At 39.9% G+C, this 21,662-nt stretch overlaps 1 protein-coding gene across 2 annotated transcripts in view; it reads left to right on the top strand.

Annotated features, from left to right (window-relative positions):
• The window catches only part of PGM5 (phosphoglucomutase 5), a 170,291-nt gene that overhangs the window by 30,146 nt on the left and 118,483 nt on the right, over positions 1-21,662 (top strand). For both annotated transcript variants that reach the window (XM_037061711.1, XM_037061709.1), the window contains exons 5-6: positions 5,293-5,483; positions 6,070-6,224. In XM_037061711.1, the coding sequence (XP_036917606.1) occupies positions 5,293-5,483; positions 6,070-6,224 (346 nt within the window). The remainder of the gene's footprint in view (positions 1-5,292; positions 5,484-6,069; positions 6,225-21,662) is intronic.

The raw sequence follows: 21,662 nt of genomic DNA, 5'->3' as shown, positions 1-21,662 counted from the left end.
TTCTCTGGAGCTGAGAGAGCCCTCCTGATTATCCACTACCTGTGGGTGTGGAGCCGGTTCTTTTGGCGTCTGCGCTCTGTTACCAGGCTCCAGTGGCTTCTTCTTCTCATCCCTAGTTCTAGGACTTATGGTCAGCCTGTCTTTGGATGTTTGTCCAGGTTGCTTGTCCTATAATTTAGTTCTAATTCTGGTTTGGTCATGGGAGGAGGTGAGCACAGTGTTTACCTACTCAGCCATCTCTTTTTAGTTTTTTTTTTTTTGGAAGTATTTACCTCCTATTAATAAATACCACGAATATACTGCTTCTTGTTGATTTTTCAGTTTTGGCCATTACTGGCTTCATGTANTTAAGTGGTGGTTAGAAGCCAGCCACCAAATGTTGTTGGCTCTGGGGCTTTACGGGGATTGCTTCGGTACCAATGTCAGTTGCTGCCTGTGACTGGTCTGGTGCTACCTGGTAAGAGCTACAAAGGGATTCGATGTTGGTAGCTACCTGTGCTACACCTAGAAGTGCGTGGGAGAAGCCATACTGCTAACAGTGGCTGGCTGCCACTGCTACCATGCCTGGGCCACTCAGTAGAAAGGCACAGGGCACACTGAGGCCAGCCACCATCTGCCTGGAGCCTGGGGACCTTTGAGAGTTTTTTAGAAAGACTGCAGGGCCAGCAAGGCTGGCTGCCTGCCTCTGAAAGGGCCTCTGGTCATACCCTGTAAGTTGGGTGGGGTGGGGGTCCCAGGAAGTAGTTGGGGTGGGGGGAGCGGTGTTCACCAGGCTAATGCAGGTTCTGACTTAGCCCTGTGGGTTGAGGGCTCAATGACATAAGATGGTGCCTGCCTGCTGTCTGGGTGTGAGGAGGAGTTGACATAGGGACAATGACAATGGTCCCTCCAGTCCTTGCTCGAAGCCATCCAACTCAGTTCCTTCCTTTACATCTCTGGTGCCCTGTCCCCTTCCCTCAACCTCCCCACCCCAGGAGGAGTGCCTACAGCCCTGTGCTCAGGCCCTTTAAGAGTACACCTGGGTTTCCTGCAGCCTTTTTTTCACTCATAGGAACGAAGTCCCTGCTGATTTTCACAGCCAGATGTTAGATGGGCACCTCTTTCTGGCTCTGGTGCTCCAACTTGGGGAGCCCAGTGTGGGGTTGGGACTCCTAGCTTCTCTGGAGCTGAGAGAGCCCTCCTGATTCTCCACTACCTGTGGGTGTGGAGCCGGTTCTTTTGGCATCTGCGCTCTGTTACCAGGCTCCAGTGGCTTCTTCTTCTCATCCCTAGTTCTAGGACTTATGGTCAGCCTGTCTTCGGATGTTTGTCTAGGTTGCTTGTCCTATAATTTAGTTCTAATTCTGGTTTGGTCATGGGAGGAGGTGAGCACAGTGTTTACCTACTCAGCCATCTCTTTTTAGCTTTTTTTTGGAAGTATTTACCTCCTATTAATAAATATCACGAATATACCACTTCTTGTTGATTTTTCAGTTTTGGCCATTACTGGCTTCATGTAATGGAAAATGAGGTTGTAGCTTTTATTTTACCCTCTCCACTCACCAAAGTCAAGCACATTTACCTGAGGTAATTATATGACCATTTTGATAAGATCAGTATCCAGTGTCCATATTACCCTAACATCGCTGAGCCATGCAAAATATTATAATTATATTTTCTTCACACTATAATTCTTTATATTGACTTGGAATTAGTCATTGTCTTGTTTACTCATTGCTTAGTCTTTGTTAAGTGTAGTTATCCCTCTTAACCCCCAAACTCTCCCAGTGTCTAAATGTCTCACTTCACTTTTCTGGAGACCTCTGATCTGCTTCGGTCTGCACTGGTTGCTCTGTGAGCTGCTGCCTTTCTGGAATCGTCCCTTACCATTATTCCTGTGAGTCCCTTTACCCTTCTCTTGTGTTGACTGTCCTCTTTCTGGAACCTTTGTCTTGTTTTCTTGATTAATTTCTGAGATTGGAGGAACACCTCCTCTAGGAACTCTGTGAGAGAACTTCATGGAAGGCGAATGTTTTAAGTCAGTGCATATCCGAAAATGCCTTTTATTCTATGCTTACTCCTAATGGATATTTGTCTGGATATAGAAATCTAGATGAGATATTATTTTCCTTCGGAAGTTTGAGGGCATTGCTTCCTTGTCTTATGACCATCTTTATTGAACTTCTGATTTTTAACTAATTGTATGAAATCTTTCTCTTCTTTTTTCTGGAGGCTTATAGAGCCTTTGACTTATCTTCTGCTGTCTCTACTTCCCACAATAATGAGTCTTAGTGTGGGACCACGTTCCTCTTTTTGGTTGGGCACTTGGAGGATCCTTTTAATCTGGAATACTGTTCCCTTTCATTCTGGGAAATTTTTCTTGAGTTACTTCTTCGATGATTTCCTCCATTGTTTTTCCTTTCCTTTCTTTATAGAATGGCTATTGTTTAGATTTGGGCCCTACAAACCCACAGTGTTTCCACCTACACCTCCATCTTGGCCAGAAGTCCCCCATCAAGTTTTTTAGTTCAACTCTCATATTTTTAATCTCTCCCAATTTTCTTTTGTTTTCCAAATAATCTCTTTTTCAAAATAGTTTCTGATTCATGCTTCCTGAATGTCGTATCTCTTTTTTAATGTTAGGTTTGCTGAGGTGATTTATATATATATGCAGTAAAAACCCGTACCTTGTAGATATACAATTGGCTGAAGTTTGACACATATAAATAGTATATACCAAATATGACAGTCAAGATATAGAATATTTTCCTCAGTTCAAAAAATTTCCTTGTTGCCTTTTGAAGTCAAACCCATCCTCCTACACTTAGCCCTTGGCAATCACTCATCTGCAAAGATGAGTGATGCTTGCCTCACTTTGCCTTACCCAGAAAGCCATATAAATGCAAACATACAATAAGTGGCCTTTTTCTTCAGGCTTCTTCTGTCAGGGTAACATTTCAGAGATGCATTCATGGCATTGTACATATTGGTAGTTACTCTTTATTAGTATTGAGTAATAAAGAATTAGTAGTGCATTGTAGACATGTACCACTTTGTTTACACATTCACCAATTCATATAATTAGGGTTATTTCTAGGTTTTGGGTACTATAAACATTAAAAACAAGTCTTTGTACAGATATGTTTTTATTTGTCTTGGATAATACCTTGTGGTAGCAGTGCTGGCATGCATGATAAGCAGCCCTACCATTTGTTTTACCAGGAACGTGCGAGGGCCCCAGTTTCTCTTTGTTCTCACTGACACTTGGTATTGTTCATCTTTTCCATTTTAGCCATTCTACCATAGCTTATTGATTTGTTAGGCTACCCCTGACGCATGGTTAAAAAGTTTCCTTCTCTCTGAATAGTTTCTGTGTCCTCTAGGTTGTTCCTTACTTTGTCTTAGTCTTGTGTTAAATGCATTCCTCAAAGGTTTGGTCATCCTAAGCTCTCTGATGTGTTTATGAGTGAGACACTGACAAGTTGTCGTCATCTCTGAGTCCATGTGTGGAGCTCATCTTCCATGAGCTCTAAGGTCTTCTGGCTGGGCCGTTTCATCCTTGCCTAGTAGGCTGGTACTGTTTCCAAGAAAAGGACCTTTCAGGTTCTTTCTTTAGCATTATCTGGCCAGAGGAAAGAAAGCTTCTATTTCTGAATAGTTTGAGTAATATTTCCAGGTTTGAGCCTCACTGCCTAGCTTGTACTTTATGTCCATCTCTGAATTCATCACTCTGGCAGAGAAATGAAAGATGCCGATTGGGCAGATCCAGGTCACCTCCCCAGCACTGGGAGAAGTGGGATTTAGTCATACCCAGATCACATGAACTGAGATGGGAACAGGGTTGGCTTTTCAGAGGCAACCCACAGTGCTTCTACTTAGAGAAAGGGGAAATGAGGGCTGGGGAGGAAAACTCAAGAGATGCCTCAGTATTTGAGGTTTGTGTTGTATTAATGGAAAATAAGTGGAAAGCAGTCCTTTATATATATATATATTTCAGCTAACAGAATTACATGCTGTCCATGAACATGTTGTTATCTTTTGTCTCAGACTCTGTTCCCTTGCTCATAATGTTCCTTTAATTTGGATGGTATATTTTCTCCCCACCCCTGTCAAATTTATGATCCCCTTCGAGTCCCCATGTAGAAATGCTGCCTCCTCCTGGGAGCCTTACCTGTGGTAATTCTTTCTCTTAAGCCATTTGGTCTGATGATTTTATAAAGACACATTGGATAGCTCTTGTCTTACCCCTGCAGCTCCTCACCTGTAGATCCAACTCATTCACTATTGGATTAAGAGCCCAGCAATGCAGGACATGTGCATTTGAGATCCTTGAATATGACGCCCTCTGTTTCTAACATAGGGATTTCATGTCAAGCGAGCCGTAAATGGGTGCTGAACTGGAAAACCCTATTCCTTAGCATTTATTTTATGAAATGTGCTTAGTTTCATGTGCTTCAGTTTTATAGCATTTAATAATACATTTGGCAGGGTCGCTGCAATTGAGGAGGCAAAGAACATTGTAAGAGCCTGTTAGTGCTTTTGCATCTATTTAGCTAAAGCTTGTAATACACAAAAAGCAATGGACAGTAAATCATTATAAAGTAGTTCATTTTTTTCTGGCAACATTTTAGACAAGTTTTGGAGAAAAGTTTTGTGTAACTGGGTTATTGACCACATCTATGTGCCTAACACACTAGCTGGCACACAGTAGATGTTCAATGAATAGTAATTGACGTAAAAATTATTTTGCATTGTTTATTGAGAAAGCTTGTAGAATTTATGTTAATATATTAATATTAAAATATTAAGATATTTTAATGTTTAAATATTAAAATAGATTAAAATAGTTATCGGTACAAATTTATGAATATTATATGTATTATAAATTTTATACATGTTTATAGAAATTATATATTAAGTTATGATAATAACTTATACTTTAATATTAAAGTAACTTATACATTACTTTAATATTAAATATTTGTTAATATTGTGTGTATATTTAATATTTAATATAAACATTAAATTCTATGTTAATATATAAATTCTTATACTATTATATATTAATATGTATGTACATTTAATAGCACAGAAAATTTTATATGCTAATATAAATTTATGTATAAAATATGTAAATTATTTTACACATCAATATACTATTTATATATAAATTAATATAAAGTATATAAATTATTTATATGTATAAATTTTCTGTGCTATTAAATGGCCTTTCTTGTTCTAACCAGAACAAAACTCTCCTTGGGGGGTATGCGGGTCTGCAAAGACTTCACATTGCCGTTTATCTCTTCTTAGTTATGGGGCCCTATGTGAGGAAAGTCCTGTGTGATGAGCTGGGGGCCCCAGCCAATTCTGCGATAAACTGTGTTCCCTTGGAAGATTTTGGTGGGCAGCATCCTGACCCAAACCTGACATACGCAACGACCCTTCTGGAAGCTATGAAAGGAGGGGAATACGGATTTGGAGCCGCATTTGATGCGGATGGGGTAAGTAGGAATGTTTTTCACCTGCTAACCCTTTTGCCATGTAGTGAGCCAAGCACTGGAAACCAGAAAGGGAATGAACACATCCGGGGCCCACATGTCTGGGGCACATGACCCCTGACTGGCACTGCATCTGCTCTTCTGCTTAACAAGTATTGCAACTCGTTAGCCATTGCTGTTCTTAGTTATGAAGAAGTTATTTCTTTTTAGAAAATATTTGTGCAATAACTCTTTATTTATGGCTTGTTTTGTTGAAAGCACCATATTAAGGAGCCAGATGTTTTAGCAATAACCCCTGTTTTCCATTATATTTGGGGGACGGTGTGAAGTGGGGTCTGGAGGCTACTGAAGCCTGAGGTGGTCATCCACGTTTCAGCAGGTGGACTCATTCTTAGTTGCCTCAAGATCCCGGGGCCTACAATATTTAGGGATTTAAAGGAAGGTTTCTCATGACCTCTTTGGCCTCATTCAAGTTGTTTTCGGTTGTTTAAATATATGATGGCAGTGAAGTGGCTTGTGATGAGCATGGGAATGGGCTGCTAGCCGCAGATGCCTGTGTCTGATCATTTTCACACATTCTTTCCCACAGGACCGTTACATGATCCTAGGCCAGAATGGCTTCTTTGTGAGCCCTTCTGACTCCCTGGCCATCATCGCTGCCAACCTCTCTTGCATTCCATATTTCCGTCAGATGGGGGTCCGAGGGTTTGGGAGGAGTATGCCCACCAGCATGGCCCTGGACAGGTAAGCAAGGATGTCATCATGGAAAGCTCCATGGTAGGGTCTGATGTCAATGTTTGCTTTGCTGCTAGTGATGCCTCGTTCTTCCCTACTCTGTTGGGAACTTGAGGAGCTCACAGACATGGATGGTGTTCTGGGTAGGCACATGAAGCGTCAGGAGGCTGGATTTGATTCTTGGTTCTGCCACTTCTGAGTTGTGGAAACTTTAAGACTTGATTTCTGTGCTCAGGTTTCTTGTCTTTAAAATGAGGATTATAACACTGTTACCCTTACTTGGATTGTAATGAGATAGGAGTGAGGTGATTCATGTGAAACATTCAACAGAGTGCATGGAATGTAGTAAATACTTCATAAATGTTTAGTAATAGAACTTAACATGTAAGCGATATAGAAAGAACATGGGTTTTCAGGTCAGAAAAGGTAATGTTTTCTGGTTTTTTTAAAATGTTTTTTTGATTATGCCATTACAGTTGTCCTATTCCCCCCCTTCATTCCCTTGCACCCTGCACAACCCCTCCCCCCATTCTCCCTCTTTAGTTCATGTCCATGTGCCACGAGTTTTTTAGCTTCTACATTTCCCACACTACTCTTGCCCTCCCCCTTTCTAATTCCTCCCCACCGTCTATACTACTTATTCTCTGTACCTTCTCCCCCCTTCTCCTCCTCCCACTCCCCTGTTGCTAACCCTCCATGTGATCTCCATTTCTATGGTTCTGCTCCTGATCTAGCTGCCCTCTTGGTTTGCTTTTGTTTTAGGTGTGGTTGTTAATAACTGTGAGTTTGCTGTCCTCTCACTGTTCATATTTTGTGATGGTAAATGCTGGCTTATATCCTTATTAGAACTGCAACAATAGGGATGATCCATTATAGGCTTGTTGTGAGCAGAAATGAGATGTGCCTGGCAGGATATTCACTTAATAGGATCAAAGTGTTAGATATTTTTTCTCCTCACCTTACCCATCCTCACCAACTTTTACCTTGCCTCATAAAACAAAGAATTTCAGAATCTAATATGTTCAAGCAATATATATTATGGAAGCAGTACATGTACATGGTGGAGAGTTAAAAAATACAAGTACCCTCTCCCTGCATTACCTGTGTTGATAGATAAATGTCAATATGCTGTTAGATCTCCTTCTCTCTATATATAATTATAAGTCACGTGTAATACATAATATGTGTCATATATACTCTAGTTGCCTTTTTTTAATGCCAAAAAGACATCTGAAAGCATATACTGCTTTATGACTAATTTTTTCTTTTTAATCAACAATCTCCAGCTTTGTATTAGTGCATTTTTATGTCATTTAAAACCAAGATCATATTCAGATTTCTCCCAGATGGCCCCAAAATGTCTTAAATGGATTGTTTGTGCAAAGGAATGCCTCATCCAAGACCATACACGGCATCTGGTTGCTATATCCCTTAAGTCTTTAATAATTTAGCACAGTCCTTTTCTCTTGTACTTAATAATAGTGATTTTTGAGGAGACACGGCCAGTTGTCCTGTAGAATCCCACCTTCTGGATCGGTGTGGCTATTTCCTCATGATGTTATCCATTCATCCGTAAGTCAAATTTACACACAGTGAAATGAGTAATCTTAAAGGTACAATTCAATGAGTTTTGAAAGTGTGTACATCTGCGTAACACCCACCCAGATTAAGATATAGAACATTCCTATCTCCCCCAAGAGTTCCCATTTCTCCTTCCAAGACCCCATGGGCAGCCATTGTCATAATCTCTAGTGCCATATTTAGGTGTTGCCTGTTCTTGAATATCACATAAATCTAATCATATTCTATGTACTTGTTTGCACATAGCATGCGTATATATATACATATATATATATATAATTTATCCACAGTCATTGCATATGTATATATACACACATGCATTTTACTCATCTACAATCATTGCATGTATTAGTAGTTCATGCCTTTTGTTGCTCTGTTGTATCCTAATTTATGAATATATCACAATGTATTTTTTTCCAATCTCCTATTAGTGGACATTTGGGTTGTTTCCAGTTACTAGCCACTGTGAATCGTGCTGCTTATGAGCATTTTCACAGAAGCCTTTCTGTGGACACGTCTTCATTTCTCCCGGGGAAATATCTAGGATTAGGATGCTGATTGTAGGGTTGCTGTAAGTTTAATTTTACTAGAAACTGCCAAACTATTTTCTATTTTCTACACTCTTATTTGAAGTATATGAGAGTTCTAGTTGCTTTGTGTCATTGTTATCATTTGGTGTTTCATTCTTTTTTATTTTAGCCATCCCAGTGAGTGTGAAATATCATTTTATTTTGGTTTTGATTTGTATTGTTCTAATCACTAGTGATATTGAGCTAATTTTCACCTGCTTATTGTCCATTTGTGTAATTTTTTAATGTATTTGTTCAATTAAAAAATCAGGTTGTTTGTATTTTTGTTATTGGTTTCTAGAAGTTCTTTATATATTATGGATAATAGGGTTTTTGTAAGACCTATGCTGTAGAAATATTTTCTCCCTGCCTGGTGCTTGCCTTTTCAGATTCTTTTGGTTCACAGGCCTGTGCTCAGTCCACTGAGCTACACCAGCCAGGGCTGCCTTTTCATATTCTTGATGGTGTCTTCTGATGTGCGTAGCTTTTAAATGTTAACAGTTCAATTTATTTTTCTTCTCATATGGTTAGTATATAATTTTTTGTCCTCGACAAGAAATTGTTGCTTACCCCAAAGTCAGAAAGATGATTTCTCTATGTTTTCTTCTAGAATCATTGTAGTTTTAATTTTTACATTTAAGTCCTGCTGATTTTGAATTAATTTTTGCGTGTGGTGTAAGGCAGGGGTCAGGGAGCTTTTTCTTCATATCCATTTGTACTAACCCTGTTATTGAAAAGCATTTCTTTTCCTTGGTGACTTTGTTAAAAACCAGTTGACTGTATATATGTGCATCTATCTGAGGATTCTCTATTGTGTCCCACTGATACATTTGTCTATTATTATGCCAATATTACATTGTCCTGATTACTGAAGTTTTAAAATAAATACTCAAACCAGGTGACTTCCCCAAGTTTTTACTTTTTTGGCCAATAAAAAAATTACGTGTCCTAGGTCCTTTGCATTTGTATATGCATTTTAGTATCAACTTGTCAATTTTAACAAAAGCCTGTTGAGATTTTGACTGAGAGTATGTTCAATCCATAGAGCAATTTGGGAAGAATTTCTCTTTAATAGTATTGAGATTTACAGTCCAGGAATGTGGTATATCTTTCAATTTATTTATTTTTCATTAATTTCTCATGCATGCATTGTAGTTTAATTTTTCATACATATGTTTTGTACTTCAGTGAAGAGGTCCTACCCAATTTTTGTTAAATTTGTTCCTGGGAATTTATATATATTTGGATGATATTATAAATAGAATAGTTTTATAGATTTAATTTTCTAGTTGTTTTCTGGGAGTAGTTAGAAATACAAGTAATTTTTGTAAATTGATCTCGCATTCTTCCCGAAGATGGGAAGAGAGTTGCACACCTCTTGCATGTCCCCCACTTTACTTCTTTCCCTCCGGTGATATTGATATCAACTCCATAATGATGAGCCAGTTCAGTTTTAAATTCTTGCCTAGCGGCACCGAAGAGAAGGCTCTATAGTTCCATGGTTTGTTCGTTTGCTTCTGTTTGCCTTTTCTATGTCTTTCCTTTCAAACAACAACAACAAAGATTCGGTAAAACCGTAGAGAACAGGCAAAAGTGAGACCATCTTTAGAAATTGAGAACACAGAATTGCATAGGCCCTGAGCACTAGGTAAGTTATTTGATATTTGGAAGTGTAGTTAATAATAACTTTTCACTTATGCAGAATCTTAAAATTTAGAAAGAACTTTGATACATTGGATCTCACTTGATATTTACAATGATAATGTGGTAATGGGGCAGGCATTACTCTTAACATATTAAAGTTGTCAAACCAAGTATCAGAGAGGTTAAGTAACTTGCATAAGATTGCACAGCTAGTAAGAAAAGACCCAGGGTTTGGAACTAGGTCTTCTGATTTAATTTGCTATTGCATCTGCCCAGAACCTACAGTTGATCAGGAGGGTCCCTGAGAAACCAGCTGAGAATATTACTCAGCTTTCCTGTGGGGTAGCCAGCAGCTTTTCAAACTCTGGCCCACAGATGCTGGTTTCATCCAGACAACAAAAACCATTTGTCCTCTTTTCTAGTGGAAATTTCCCAGTGTTTCTTGATTTCACTTTATCCCCCCCTTTCCAATAAATCTTTTTTCAGTCAGAAAGCAGAGGCTTTGCTGAGAGATTCTACGAAGAACCTGTTCTGATATGTAAGTGACCATTTAAAAGGATGATTTATTCATGCTTGCTGGTTGGGATTCAGGGTTCTGTGGGGCTCGGACGCGGTGATTTGTTTTGGGAATCTGATCTGTTGTGCAGCTCCCAGGTGGATTCTCACGATGGATTTTATTTCTTAGATAAAATAAATGAAGCTTCAAAGTTTTATCTTAACAGTGGTTTCCCATGGAGGTCATTTTTTAACATTAATAAAATCATAGGAATGTGCTCAGGATTGCCAGGCCCTGGAAGAATGACAACTGAATATTTGGGAAGCATTAAATGGTGCGTTTGCCCCAACTGCAGGGCTTCCAGAATAAGGGGGGCCTGCACACTCGAAACTGATGAATTATTCAGACAAACTGTTATTGTTAAAGGTAATCATTGTTCCCTGAGGGGAGACTTTCAGTGTCTTGTACTTCTATCCTTCCCAGTCACTATAACAAGGATTCCATTTACCCTGGGATAATACAGTTTCAGCCTTGAAAATGGCATTCTTTTGAGGCTTTGTCATTCATGTGATCTGTGGTTGCAGATGAATCTTTGTTGCTGAAATCATTTTGGTTCAAATGATTGGAGAAGTAAAGCACATTCAAAATATGTTTGTGGCCTGAGGTCTCTTTCCGCCCCACACGGAAGTATTAAATAATTTCCTATGTTATCTTTCAATAATATTTATGAAGTGCCCATCTGTGCTTGGGGCTGTGCCGAATGCTATCGAAAACAAGACAAACACGTGCAGACTTGAGCCCTCCTCATTAGAGATATTTACATCCTCAAAGGGGCCGGCAACCTTGGATATACTGCAAGGGGGCCAGATCCACACTGTCTGTTTTGACTACCAGGGAGGCTGTACAAGGCCCACCACCCATAGATACAGCGGTGAGGGGAATTAACGCTCTTCTACTCTGTCTGCTCTTTGTGCTACCCTGTTGTTCACCATTTGCACACACAAAAACTATTTATGTATCCTATACGTGGTCCCTTGCCCTGGTGGAATTTACAGTCTGAGTACGTTCCACCTTACTTAGACAGATATGGAGAAGACAGACAATAACAAATAGAGAGAAATACACATATGTAAATAATGTTGTAATCCATACACATGGGAAACGAACTTGGAGCAGTAATGGTTGGTGGATATGGAACATCCTGCTTAAAACGGGTAGGCAGGGAATTCTCCAAGGGGTTGTGGGTAGGAGCCAAAGATCAGAATGCTACAGCTGGGTCTGGGATGCTGGGATCAGGAATGGCCCATAACACGTGTGAAAATACTTATTTCTCAGAATGTATAGCTATTTGTTGCCAATCCTCAGTCTGAAATATGTACTGTAGCTTTATCCTGAACATATCTTAACTGGTCTTTGGAATCCAGACAGTGTTAATCCTGCAAGCATGCAAGTACCTACTGATCTGTGATGACCTTGGTCTTCACCGCATCCTTTAGATCTGTGCTGTTTTGTCTCTCAGAACGGTCACGATGGACTAAGGTAGTGAGAGAGGTATTGATATAAGCTGATATGTAATTACTTAGTCTCTCCATTGATTGCTTCTGCTCTAGAAGGATGGAAATTATTTTGTCACAGCAGATAAATGTGTTCAAGTGTACCCTGAATTAAAATTAAAAAAATAAACAAACCCTTTATCATAGGAGTTTACTGCCCTGAAATTCTCTATAGCCAGTTTGGCCAGGGTCAAAAAAAGATGGCACACTCAAAAGGGGTTTACTAAAAATAATTTAATAATGGTACCCCAATAACCTGGTCCACAGAAGTATGGGCGACATTTAAAAAAATTATGATGTACCCCAGGACTCCCAATAACGGAAAGCTATTAATTCTCCCAGGACTGAAGGGTCAAGGGGAGGGGCCAGGGTAGCCATAGCTTGGTGAGGTGTGAAGTTGTGAACATTGGGCTGTCAGGGAGGAACTGAACTTGCCAGTGAGATATAAATACCACACTCTTCTCTTCTCCCACCTGCCACCCTCCTGCTGATGCCTCCTGTTGGCCAAGTCCACCTGGTAGTTAGAGGGCAACCTGTGGGGCTCAGCCTTCTTAGAGAAGTAAGAGGGCAGAGATGGGCACTGAATGAAACGGGACTTCCATTGGACAAATTATGAAAAGGTCATATGGTGATAAATATAATTAACTTAATTCCTCTGTATGCCCAAGCTCCAAAATAAGAAGGAAAAAAAAAGGAAGGAGAGAAGGATGAGATTGGGAGATAAGCAAGGAGAGATTACTGGAAAGACTGGCCGTTGTGCTGGTTATTCTTTGTTTACCCCCTTCTGCCCTTGGGGCCAATTTTCCATTGCTCTTTCAATCTTTCATTTCTCACATTACTAATGAGTTGATACGCTTGAGAGATTTGGGGGGCTTCCTTTTCTGTTAATTACCTGTTCCTGACCTCTGTTCATTTTTCTGTTTAGGTTCTCTCTCTGTCTCTCTCTCTTTTTAATGGATTTGCAGGGGTTCATTGTATGTTTTACTTGTTTATTTTTTAAAGGATTCTATTTATTTATTTTCACAGAGAGGAGAAAGGAGAAAGAGAGGGAGAGAAACAGTGATGTGTAAGAGAGACATCAATTGGTTGCCGCTTGCTCGCCCCCAACTGGGGACCTGGCCCACAATCCCGGCATGTGCCCTGACAAGGAATCGAACTGGTGACCTTTCCATTCACAGGCCAGTGCTCAATCCACTGAGCCACATCAGCCAGGGCTCATTGTATATTTTAGATATTAAGCACTTGCCATTTAGGCACTTCTAATTTTCATTTGTTTCTTCAGTTAAATTTTACCCCTAAGTTTTATACCTAAATTGCTGTCATAGCTGTCTGCTTTAGACAATTGAGATTTAATACGTGTAAATAGCAACTTTTTTGACTTTTTCCTTAAAATTGCTCTTCTTTTTTTGTGTTTACTATCTGGGTGAATCACCTATACCAAAATCATAAGCCTTGGGATAATCCTAGAGTTCTATTTCTCCCTCAATGTACCAAAGTCACTGAGTTGTATTAGAAAAATTGCTTAAAGGTTTCAGAATCATTCTGTCTTCTCCAACCCTATTTTTACTTTTTTAGTTCAGGTTCTCATAATCTTTTGTGCGAACTATTGCAATAGTCAATGAGCTGGTTTCCTCCCTGCCCTCAGACCCCCCTCTTCAATTTATATTTTGAACCACCCCAAGGTCAACTGTTCTAAAGCAGAAAGTCACACATTTTCCTTCTTTGCTAGGAAGTTGTTGGTGGCCTCACATGCTCCCAGAATAAGAACCTGTGTCTGGGTTCTAAAATGGCATAATTGCCTGACTGTGAACATTGAATCCCTACCTACACTTTACCCTGCCCTCTAGATGTGTTGGGCTGCTTACTGTTCCCCAGATTTGCTGGCCTCTCACACTGCTGTGTCTTTACACGTGCTCTCCTCTTTCCTTGAGAGGTGCCGCCTTTGCCCCACTTTATCCTACTCTGTTCTTCCTTATCTCTGAAAGTTTGAGTCAAGCATCCCCTTCTTGTAAGTCCTCCATTGGTATTCTGTTCTCTGTGCCCCAAAGCAGTGTGTGGAAGTCCTCTTCACAGATCACTTTATCACAGTTGTCACAAGGCATTGGCAACATGTACTCATCTGTTTCCTACCATCCTGCGAGTCCCCTGATATCAAAGGCTATGACTAATGACGGGCACAGAATAAGTTCTCAGCAAACACTTATTAAATGATTGGATAAGATTTCTTTCCTTTTTCTCCCAAACAAAAAGACAGACCTTTTGTTTGGAAGAAAAATTAGCTAGAACTTCACAGATCTAATCATATATATCTAAAAGTTAACTACTGTGAACAGCCAACATGCTTCTTTTGATTTTTATGCAGACTAAATTTGTTGATGCTATCCATCACTTGGTTACACAGGAAACTATACCTGAGTGACAAGAAGAAAATGAATGATATATAATCACACAACCATCTTCCAGTGTAACAAAACTATACCTTGTTTATAGTTTTCATTTATATTTAAGTAAGTTTTATAGTGAGTCAGATTTTTAGTAATGATATGTGGGTATTGATTATAACGTCATCGAGGTAAAATAAAAGGAAGCAACCACACAGAAGTTATTTTCTAGTCAATAATTAAACCCCAAACTTAAGCTATGGATTATTTATTTCTTGCTTGGGTGAATAGTATGAGGATGGAATTGTTCCTAGAACATTTAGAGAATACCTGGCATTGCTTTCCTGTATGGTTTTTGTGTTCACCTACTGGAAAGAATGCTGGCAATGATTCAAGCCTGTCATTTGATATTTCTAAGAGTCGATGTCTGAGGCACAGGTGATTTCATGCCTACATGTAGTAGAGGGCATTTATGCATTAATTGGCTAAACTGAGAGGAATCAATTGTTAACATTTAAGACTAGAAGCTTCAAGATGTTGGATAAACTTTTGTTCAGTTCTTATGAGTTCTCAGATTTCAGCTGAGTGGTCAGAAAAACAATTCGAGGTAAGCATTAAGGGATTTGAGTCCCAAAATATAGTCGTTATGACGGTCCCATGTGAACTGAAAGACAAACCATTTTTAGAAGGCAGTTCTTTCTTGCCTGCTGCATTTGCAAGGGCCCTTTGCCACTGGTTCTATCTCTAGAAAGGCCTAGCCAGTCATCGTTAAGCATTTCCAGCATCCTATTCACAGCCTTTCTACTGACTAAGCCCTCCTTGGCCTTTGTGAAGTCACTTTGACCACGGGTGGCATCAGCTACTACTGAAAGAGCCCCTTACCACCACCCTGGGTGATTGGGGGTTAAAGACCATTTGAAGCAGGGATTTCAGTGAACTCCCGTCTAGAGAACAGATCGAAGTGACCAGCATTCAGTTGCTCTTCAATGCCAGCATTGACTTCATGGCCCTCCTTTATTGATAATCTCAATTTTGGTTTCTGGAGGGTCCATGAGGTTAAATAATTTTCTTTCTTTTTTTTCTTTGTGACTTAAAATATTTATACAATTTAAAAGTCAATCCCATTCATTGCTACAAAGAGCCATGAAGTAACTTTTCCTTGGGCTGATAAAAATGTTCTATATCTTGATCATGGCGGTAGCTATTCAACTATATCTAGTTTTCTATATATGTAGTCTTTACATATAAATTGATTAATTTTATTGTATGTAAATTATACCCTGATAAAAGTGATAAAAACATTCAAAACCTATTTATTTAAAGACAAAGCACCTCTCTTGGGCCTTTCTTTATGGTCGGGGTCAGGAATCAGCACTCTGAGTAATTCTAGCTCCCAGCATGAAGGTTTGCTGGGAGCAAAGGCTGTCGGTAAACATTGCCTCCGTTCAGGTGAGGGGAGTGGGTTTTGGAATTGCTGTCTGCTGCCTCCCTTTTTCTGGGGAGCTAGAGCATCGATATACTACTTGCAATCTTGTCTTCTTTGAAAAAACTTACATATAGAGTCAGAGGTTCTAAAGTATCAAGATCGTTAGTCAAATTTATTGGCGGCATATAAAGATATAAGGAAGATAAGATAGCCCAGCGTAGCTCTGAAACGTATGCTTTGTCAACCCACCAGAAAAGCCTAGCGTTTGACAATGCGTTTAAATGAGGAAGGGTAATGATAGATCATCCTAGGCCTGAAGATCTTTCTGGAGTAAAAGAGCACATACTTTCAGTGTTTGATTTATATTTTATTTTTTTGATTTATATTTTAAAATGGATTTTGTAACTCTAGCAACAAAAGAAAAGTTTTAAAATGAATTCTGAACCCCAACCTCACAGGGTAGTGTTCAGCTAGTCCTGTTGGAACACTGCTTACGTGATTGCTGAATATCCTTGATTTCACTTTACCCATCAGGCTGAAGGGAGAACAGTATCTAAAAAAGATGCCCAGAATGTATCGAGTTGCCCCCAAATTGGCCTTCTCAGCAAACAATAAATGTATTTCTATTTAAAGTGAACTCTATTAGATGTCTTGTTTGATTTTCACCAAATCTGCAGAAGTATTTGAGTCAGGCACTATTATTGACATTATATTTATAGGAAAAATATGATCTTGAGAGGTTATTCAAGGTCACTTGCTCAAGGTCACACAGTAAGAAAGAAACATAATTTCTTTACTTTTCTTTATTGTTGGGAGGAGAAAAATGTTCTGATGGTACCTTGAGTGAAAGTCATTAGTGTGGGTTGGGGTTGTGTGTATGTGTGTGTATGTAGAACCTATATTGCCCAAAGTGTGGTATATGACAGCAGACAAGCATAATTAATTTTAACCCTAAGGTGCTATGGTAATTTTGACCTTGAACATCACTGTTGCTTAGTAAAACTCTGGAAGAAGTGGCTTCCTGGCTTTAACTTTAGACTTCCAGGAACATGTTGACTGAAGTTCAAGGTAAGGTTTGAATTTTGTATCCTTGCCTCAGGATCTGCCTGGGGTAGTTCAGATCAGCAGCAGTGGCCTCACAGAAGTCATTTATCAGGTTTCAGCAGCTTTTCTCTGTTACAATCTGTGTAAACTGGGTTAAGCAGATACATTTCCTTCACTCTGGGAGTTTTTAATCTCAGACAGACAACACTGATGACCAGAAACATGAAAGGTGCCGATTAAGTACAATGGGTTCCTTTAGTAAATAATGTGTTAGCAGATGGGTATTAGATGTCCATGCTTAGGGACAAAAAAGTGAAAATAAATCTCGTTAGCCATTGTCTACATGCCTAACACAGGTGAGGGTGGAATCAGATCTGGGGATGCATTCGTCTCATCTCCGATCAGGTTTCTGCCTGAGGTTTAAATTTGTCATCTGAAGTTCCAAGTTCTGTGAGAGCCCTCGATTGCATCAGTGGTTTATATTCTAGTACGGAGGAAAACTCTTTGGTGAGTTAGTACCTGTATTTCAGAATGCAAGATCTCTATCCAGGACTCACAGCGATACTGTATCAGTCAGGATCTTTGTGCTGTAAATGAGAGAAAACCAGCCTAAATGAGCCTAAACAATAAAAGGAATGTGTTGGCCCACAGGAGTAGAGCTGGCCGCAGGTGAACCTTGCTCCAGCAGGTCACATGATACCACACTTGACCTGGAGATGCCTGCTCTGCTCTGCCTTAGAGCATGTTCCTCTAATCCACAGCCTCCCGGCCACTGGCTCTGCAGCCCTTTGGGGGAGCAAATATCTGCTCTTACACTACACTATCTATGAGGATGAGAGACAAAGGTGTTTTGTTTTGTTTTTTAGAAAGAAGCAACTGGAAAACATTTTGTTGAGTTCTGACTTTGGTTGGGGTTTATGCCATCTCTGAGCCATTCATGCGTTGAGTCCGTAAACCATATTCTCTTGTTACGTCCTCACGCGCCCTGCAAATCCTCTGCTACTTACCAATAACTGACAGTGGTATTAGAATCCGAACGTTGGTGCTTGCCTGTGATCCTTGCTTATGCTTGTGGATTCGTCTCTTTCCTCTCCTCTCCCCTCTACCCCTTCCTTTCTCCCTCCTTTTTTTCCTCCCTCCTTCCCACCATCTTTCTTGTCCACTTCCTGTTTTCTTCCTTGCTTCAATCTTCTCTCCCTCCTTCTTTTCTTTCCTCCGCCCCCTATCTATTTTCCATACCTTTCACTTTGTCATTTTCCAAAAAACATTTTTAGCACCTACCCTGTATTAGGCACACTACTAGATTCTGTACATCACTGCTGAAGTTTATCTTCTCTTCCACATCATTTCTTCCTCCCTCAAACTGTATTGTCAACAAAATTTATTAATCTTCTTTGTGTAAGGTATTCTGCTCTACTCAAGAGGTCCATAGCTTCAATCTGAATGTCAAGGATAAACCTGGAGAGCATTTTCAATTCCTGAAGACGTTGTATTCTACGGATTGACTTATATATGATTGTACTACCTGTATTTAGGAGTGGGAGGGAGAGAGAACATGTGTGCTAGATTGAAAGAGAGAGAACATGGATTAAGGATGGAAAACATTTATGCCTGATAGTGTACTCAGATGAGCTCATGTATGCAATGGGTCGTGCTACTCCATGACCTTCATTGGCCTCTGGTTCAGACTACCCAGGTTTGAACTGACTCCTTTCCTCTCTGGCCCTGCTACCTAACCAGGAGCTCATCTGCTAAAGGAGGACAATAACAGCAATCCTCTCACTGAGGATTAAATGCAGTGATACACAGACAGTTCTTAGCACAGTGCCAGTCCGCAGTAAGAACTCAATGAGGTTGGCTATTGTGAATAGATGAAGTTTTATAGATAACAAACCAAAGGACAGATGGTAGATTCTTATGACTAGTCTCCAGTTTTTTTCACACCAAGGAACTGGGGCTAAACCTTAACCAGTGACTGCACTTAGGTCCTGTGTCCCTTACACAGACAATAGTGACTGAGCCGTGCTTGTGGCCGTGTGTTCCTCCTATTTCACAGTATGACGAAGCTTTCAGAAAACTGCTCTGTGAAGCTTAAACATCTGTATTTGGCTGTTTTTCAGGCTACCTTGTAAATTATGATTGTTAATATTCTTTAGCTCTTTTGTATGTATATATCGAACCTTTCAATGAGGGACTGAAAATAAGACCTATTGTGTTTTGATTTGTTGCCTTTTTATTAGTGTCTTTAAAGTTGTTACAAATTAGACGTTCTTTATTAACTTTTTCAAGTGCTTCCCTAGAAAATATATCGTACTCTGGAAGCCTCATCTCTTTAGAAAAACTATCTTTGTGAGGAAAGATGGAGTTCCTTTTTTATTTTAAAGCACACCTGTGTCTGCCTGTATGCTGGCTGAACCCATTAACCCCCCATACAGAGCTCAAGGCTTTTTCCATACCATTGATTCTGATGATGGGATTTTTGACATTCTGACTTTGCATTGTATACAAATCCCATTAAAATATACAATATGACTTGTGTGCATAATGTAAGCACTTGACCATTTCTAAATCTGTTTAGTAGTTCAGCCCAAACCTAAAAAAGTAAAATAAGAGGAACACCCTCTGTGATACACCAGTGTGTGGGAATGAGGCAGTGGAGGAGTGATTCCTGAAAAGTGGCTTTCTTTGTTCCTAATGTAACACTAGTTACTTCTTTCCTTAATGTTAGAATCTCAACTCAATTTGCTATTGTAATGGTTGTTCCCCGCTTTGCTAATGACTTTACAGAATTTTATAAGCTCCCCTGGAGTCCCCTTATCTGCAAAGTCCTTAGTCAATTCCTTTGGTCTACTTGGGAGGGGCTTGGGAAGAGGAAGGGTGGATATTTTTCTCCAAATGGGGTTTATTTACACGAATCTTATCAAAATAGGTGGGTTCCAGGAACATGAGGAATTTGAGAATGAGAGCTGACTTGCAGAAGGTCATTCAAATTTGTAGAAGAAACTTCCGTCTAAGGGCCAGCTTCTGGAGTAGGTTATAAACCAGAGGTTGGCTCGTGGCTCTGGGTGGGCATGGCATGGAGCCGGGGTGAGGCCGACTAGTGGGAGATCTCACATGCGACGCGCGTTGTGATCGTGTTTGGTACATCTGACTTTCCCACTGATTATCCTTGCTTCTCAACGCCTGGCTCTCCCCTTCTAGGAGGAAAGTAGTCAGGGCTGGCATAGTGGCTCTTTTCCATAGAGCCCCCTGGGACCCACATTCCTTCTTCCTTATTGCTCCGCTTCCCTTGGACGTAGCCCTTGCCCTCATTTTTCATGATAGTGGGAGCTCCAAGTGTCATGTCTACATTTTAGGCAGTTATTGGAGCAAATGATAAAGGTGAAGAGCCTAGATATATACCACTTACCTTTCAAAGAGGTTCGCTGGAATGTCGGTACTTCAGTTTATATCCAAGGGCCAGCACCCACTGATAATGGCCATGCCTCGCTGCAAGGGAAGATGGGAAATGCAGTCTTCATTCTGGGTGCTGGTATGTACTCCTCCAAATCAGGGTTTTCCTATCACGAAAGTAGAGGAGAAAGGTCATAGAGGGACAACTGTCCCTGCTTGGATGATGTCATAAGCATTTGTGTGGAATATTGCAGTCTATGAAGATAGGAAATATTGGTCTTTTTAAAATTTTGACATGCTGAAATCTTTTTTATGTTGTTTGTTTGGACTAAAGAACTTCAGATATTGACGTAAACTATGATGATGATGGTATTAATAAAAACAATGAGGAACAGGAGGATAATTTATATCTAAAAGATGTAAGATATATTAATTCAAACCTAATGAAGCAAGTATTGTTCTCCTTATTTTATTTTAAGATTTTATTTTTTATTTATTTATCTTTAGAGGGGAAGGGAAGGAGAGAAGGAGAGAAATATCAATGTTTGGTTGCCTCTCGTGAGTCCCCTACTGGGAACTGGCCTGCAACCCAGGCATGTGCCCTGACTGGGAATCGAACTGTGATTGTGTGGTTCGCAGGCCCGCGCTCAATCCACTGAGCTACACCAACCAGGGGTTATTCTCCTCATTTTATAAATAAGTAAACTGATGCTCAGAATAGGAGAAACACAAAGAAATAACAGCAGTCCTTACCTCTGGAGCCATGGCAACAAAGATTGGGAAGCAAAGCTTTGGGTAAGGAAGCTATGTGATTTTTAGCTGCAAGTAACAGAAAACTGAACTCCAAATAACATAACCAGTAAAGGAAAGGTATCTCTCACATGTTAAAACATCTAGAAGGAGCTAGCTCCAGCCCGATGAGGGTGGAGAGCTATTTATTGCTTCAACATTGCCGTTCAGGAGCCAGAAGCTGCGGTCCTCAGGGTGTGGTCTTTGTCCTTGGTGAGCTTTCCTCACGGGAAGGTTTCAGCAATTCTACCTATTTGCCCCACATGGGACATGGTCTTATGGAAGAAAAAGGACTGCCTTTTATTTGTGTGTTATTTAAAAGTCAGAGAAACTTTCCCTAAAGCCATTCAGTGCAGTATTTGTCCTGATCTATTATAACATATTCGCCTTGGCTGAGGATAAATAATAAAGTCATGATTCTGTTCATGAGGAAATCAGCATGAGTGAATTTGGGTGGGCAGCTGTCAGCACCTGCTAATTTATTTAAATTATTTGCCCACTATTAAAAGACATTCTAGAATTGTGGGTGTTTTCCTGAAAATGCCTTTGACATCACTTTCTTACTACAGTT

Source organism: Sturnira hondurensis, unplaced genomic scaffold (assembly GCF_014824575.4).
Source record: "Sturnira hondurensis isolate 20B ecotype Veracruz unplaced genomic scaffold, ASM1482457v3 Scaffold0013515, whole genome shotgun sequence".
NCBI classification, from domain to species: domain Eukaryota; kingdom Metazoa; phylum Chordata; class Mammalia; order Chiroptera; family Phyllostomidae; genus Sturnira; species Sturnira hondurensis.
The sequence above is the reverse complement of the archived record's forward strand: the minus strand, read 5'-3'. Positions and strand labels throughout refer to the sequence as shown.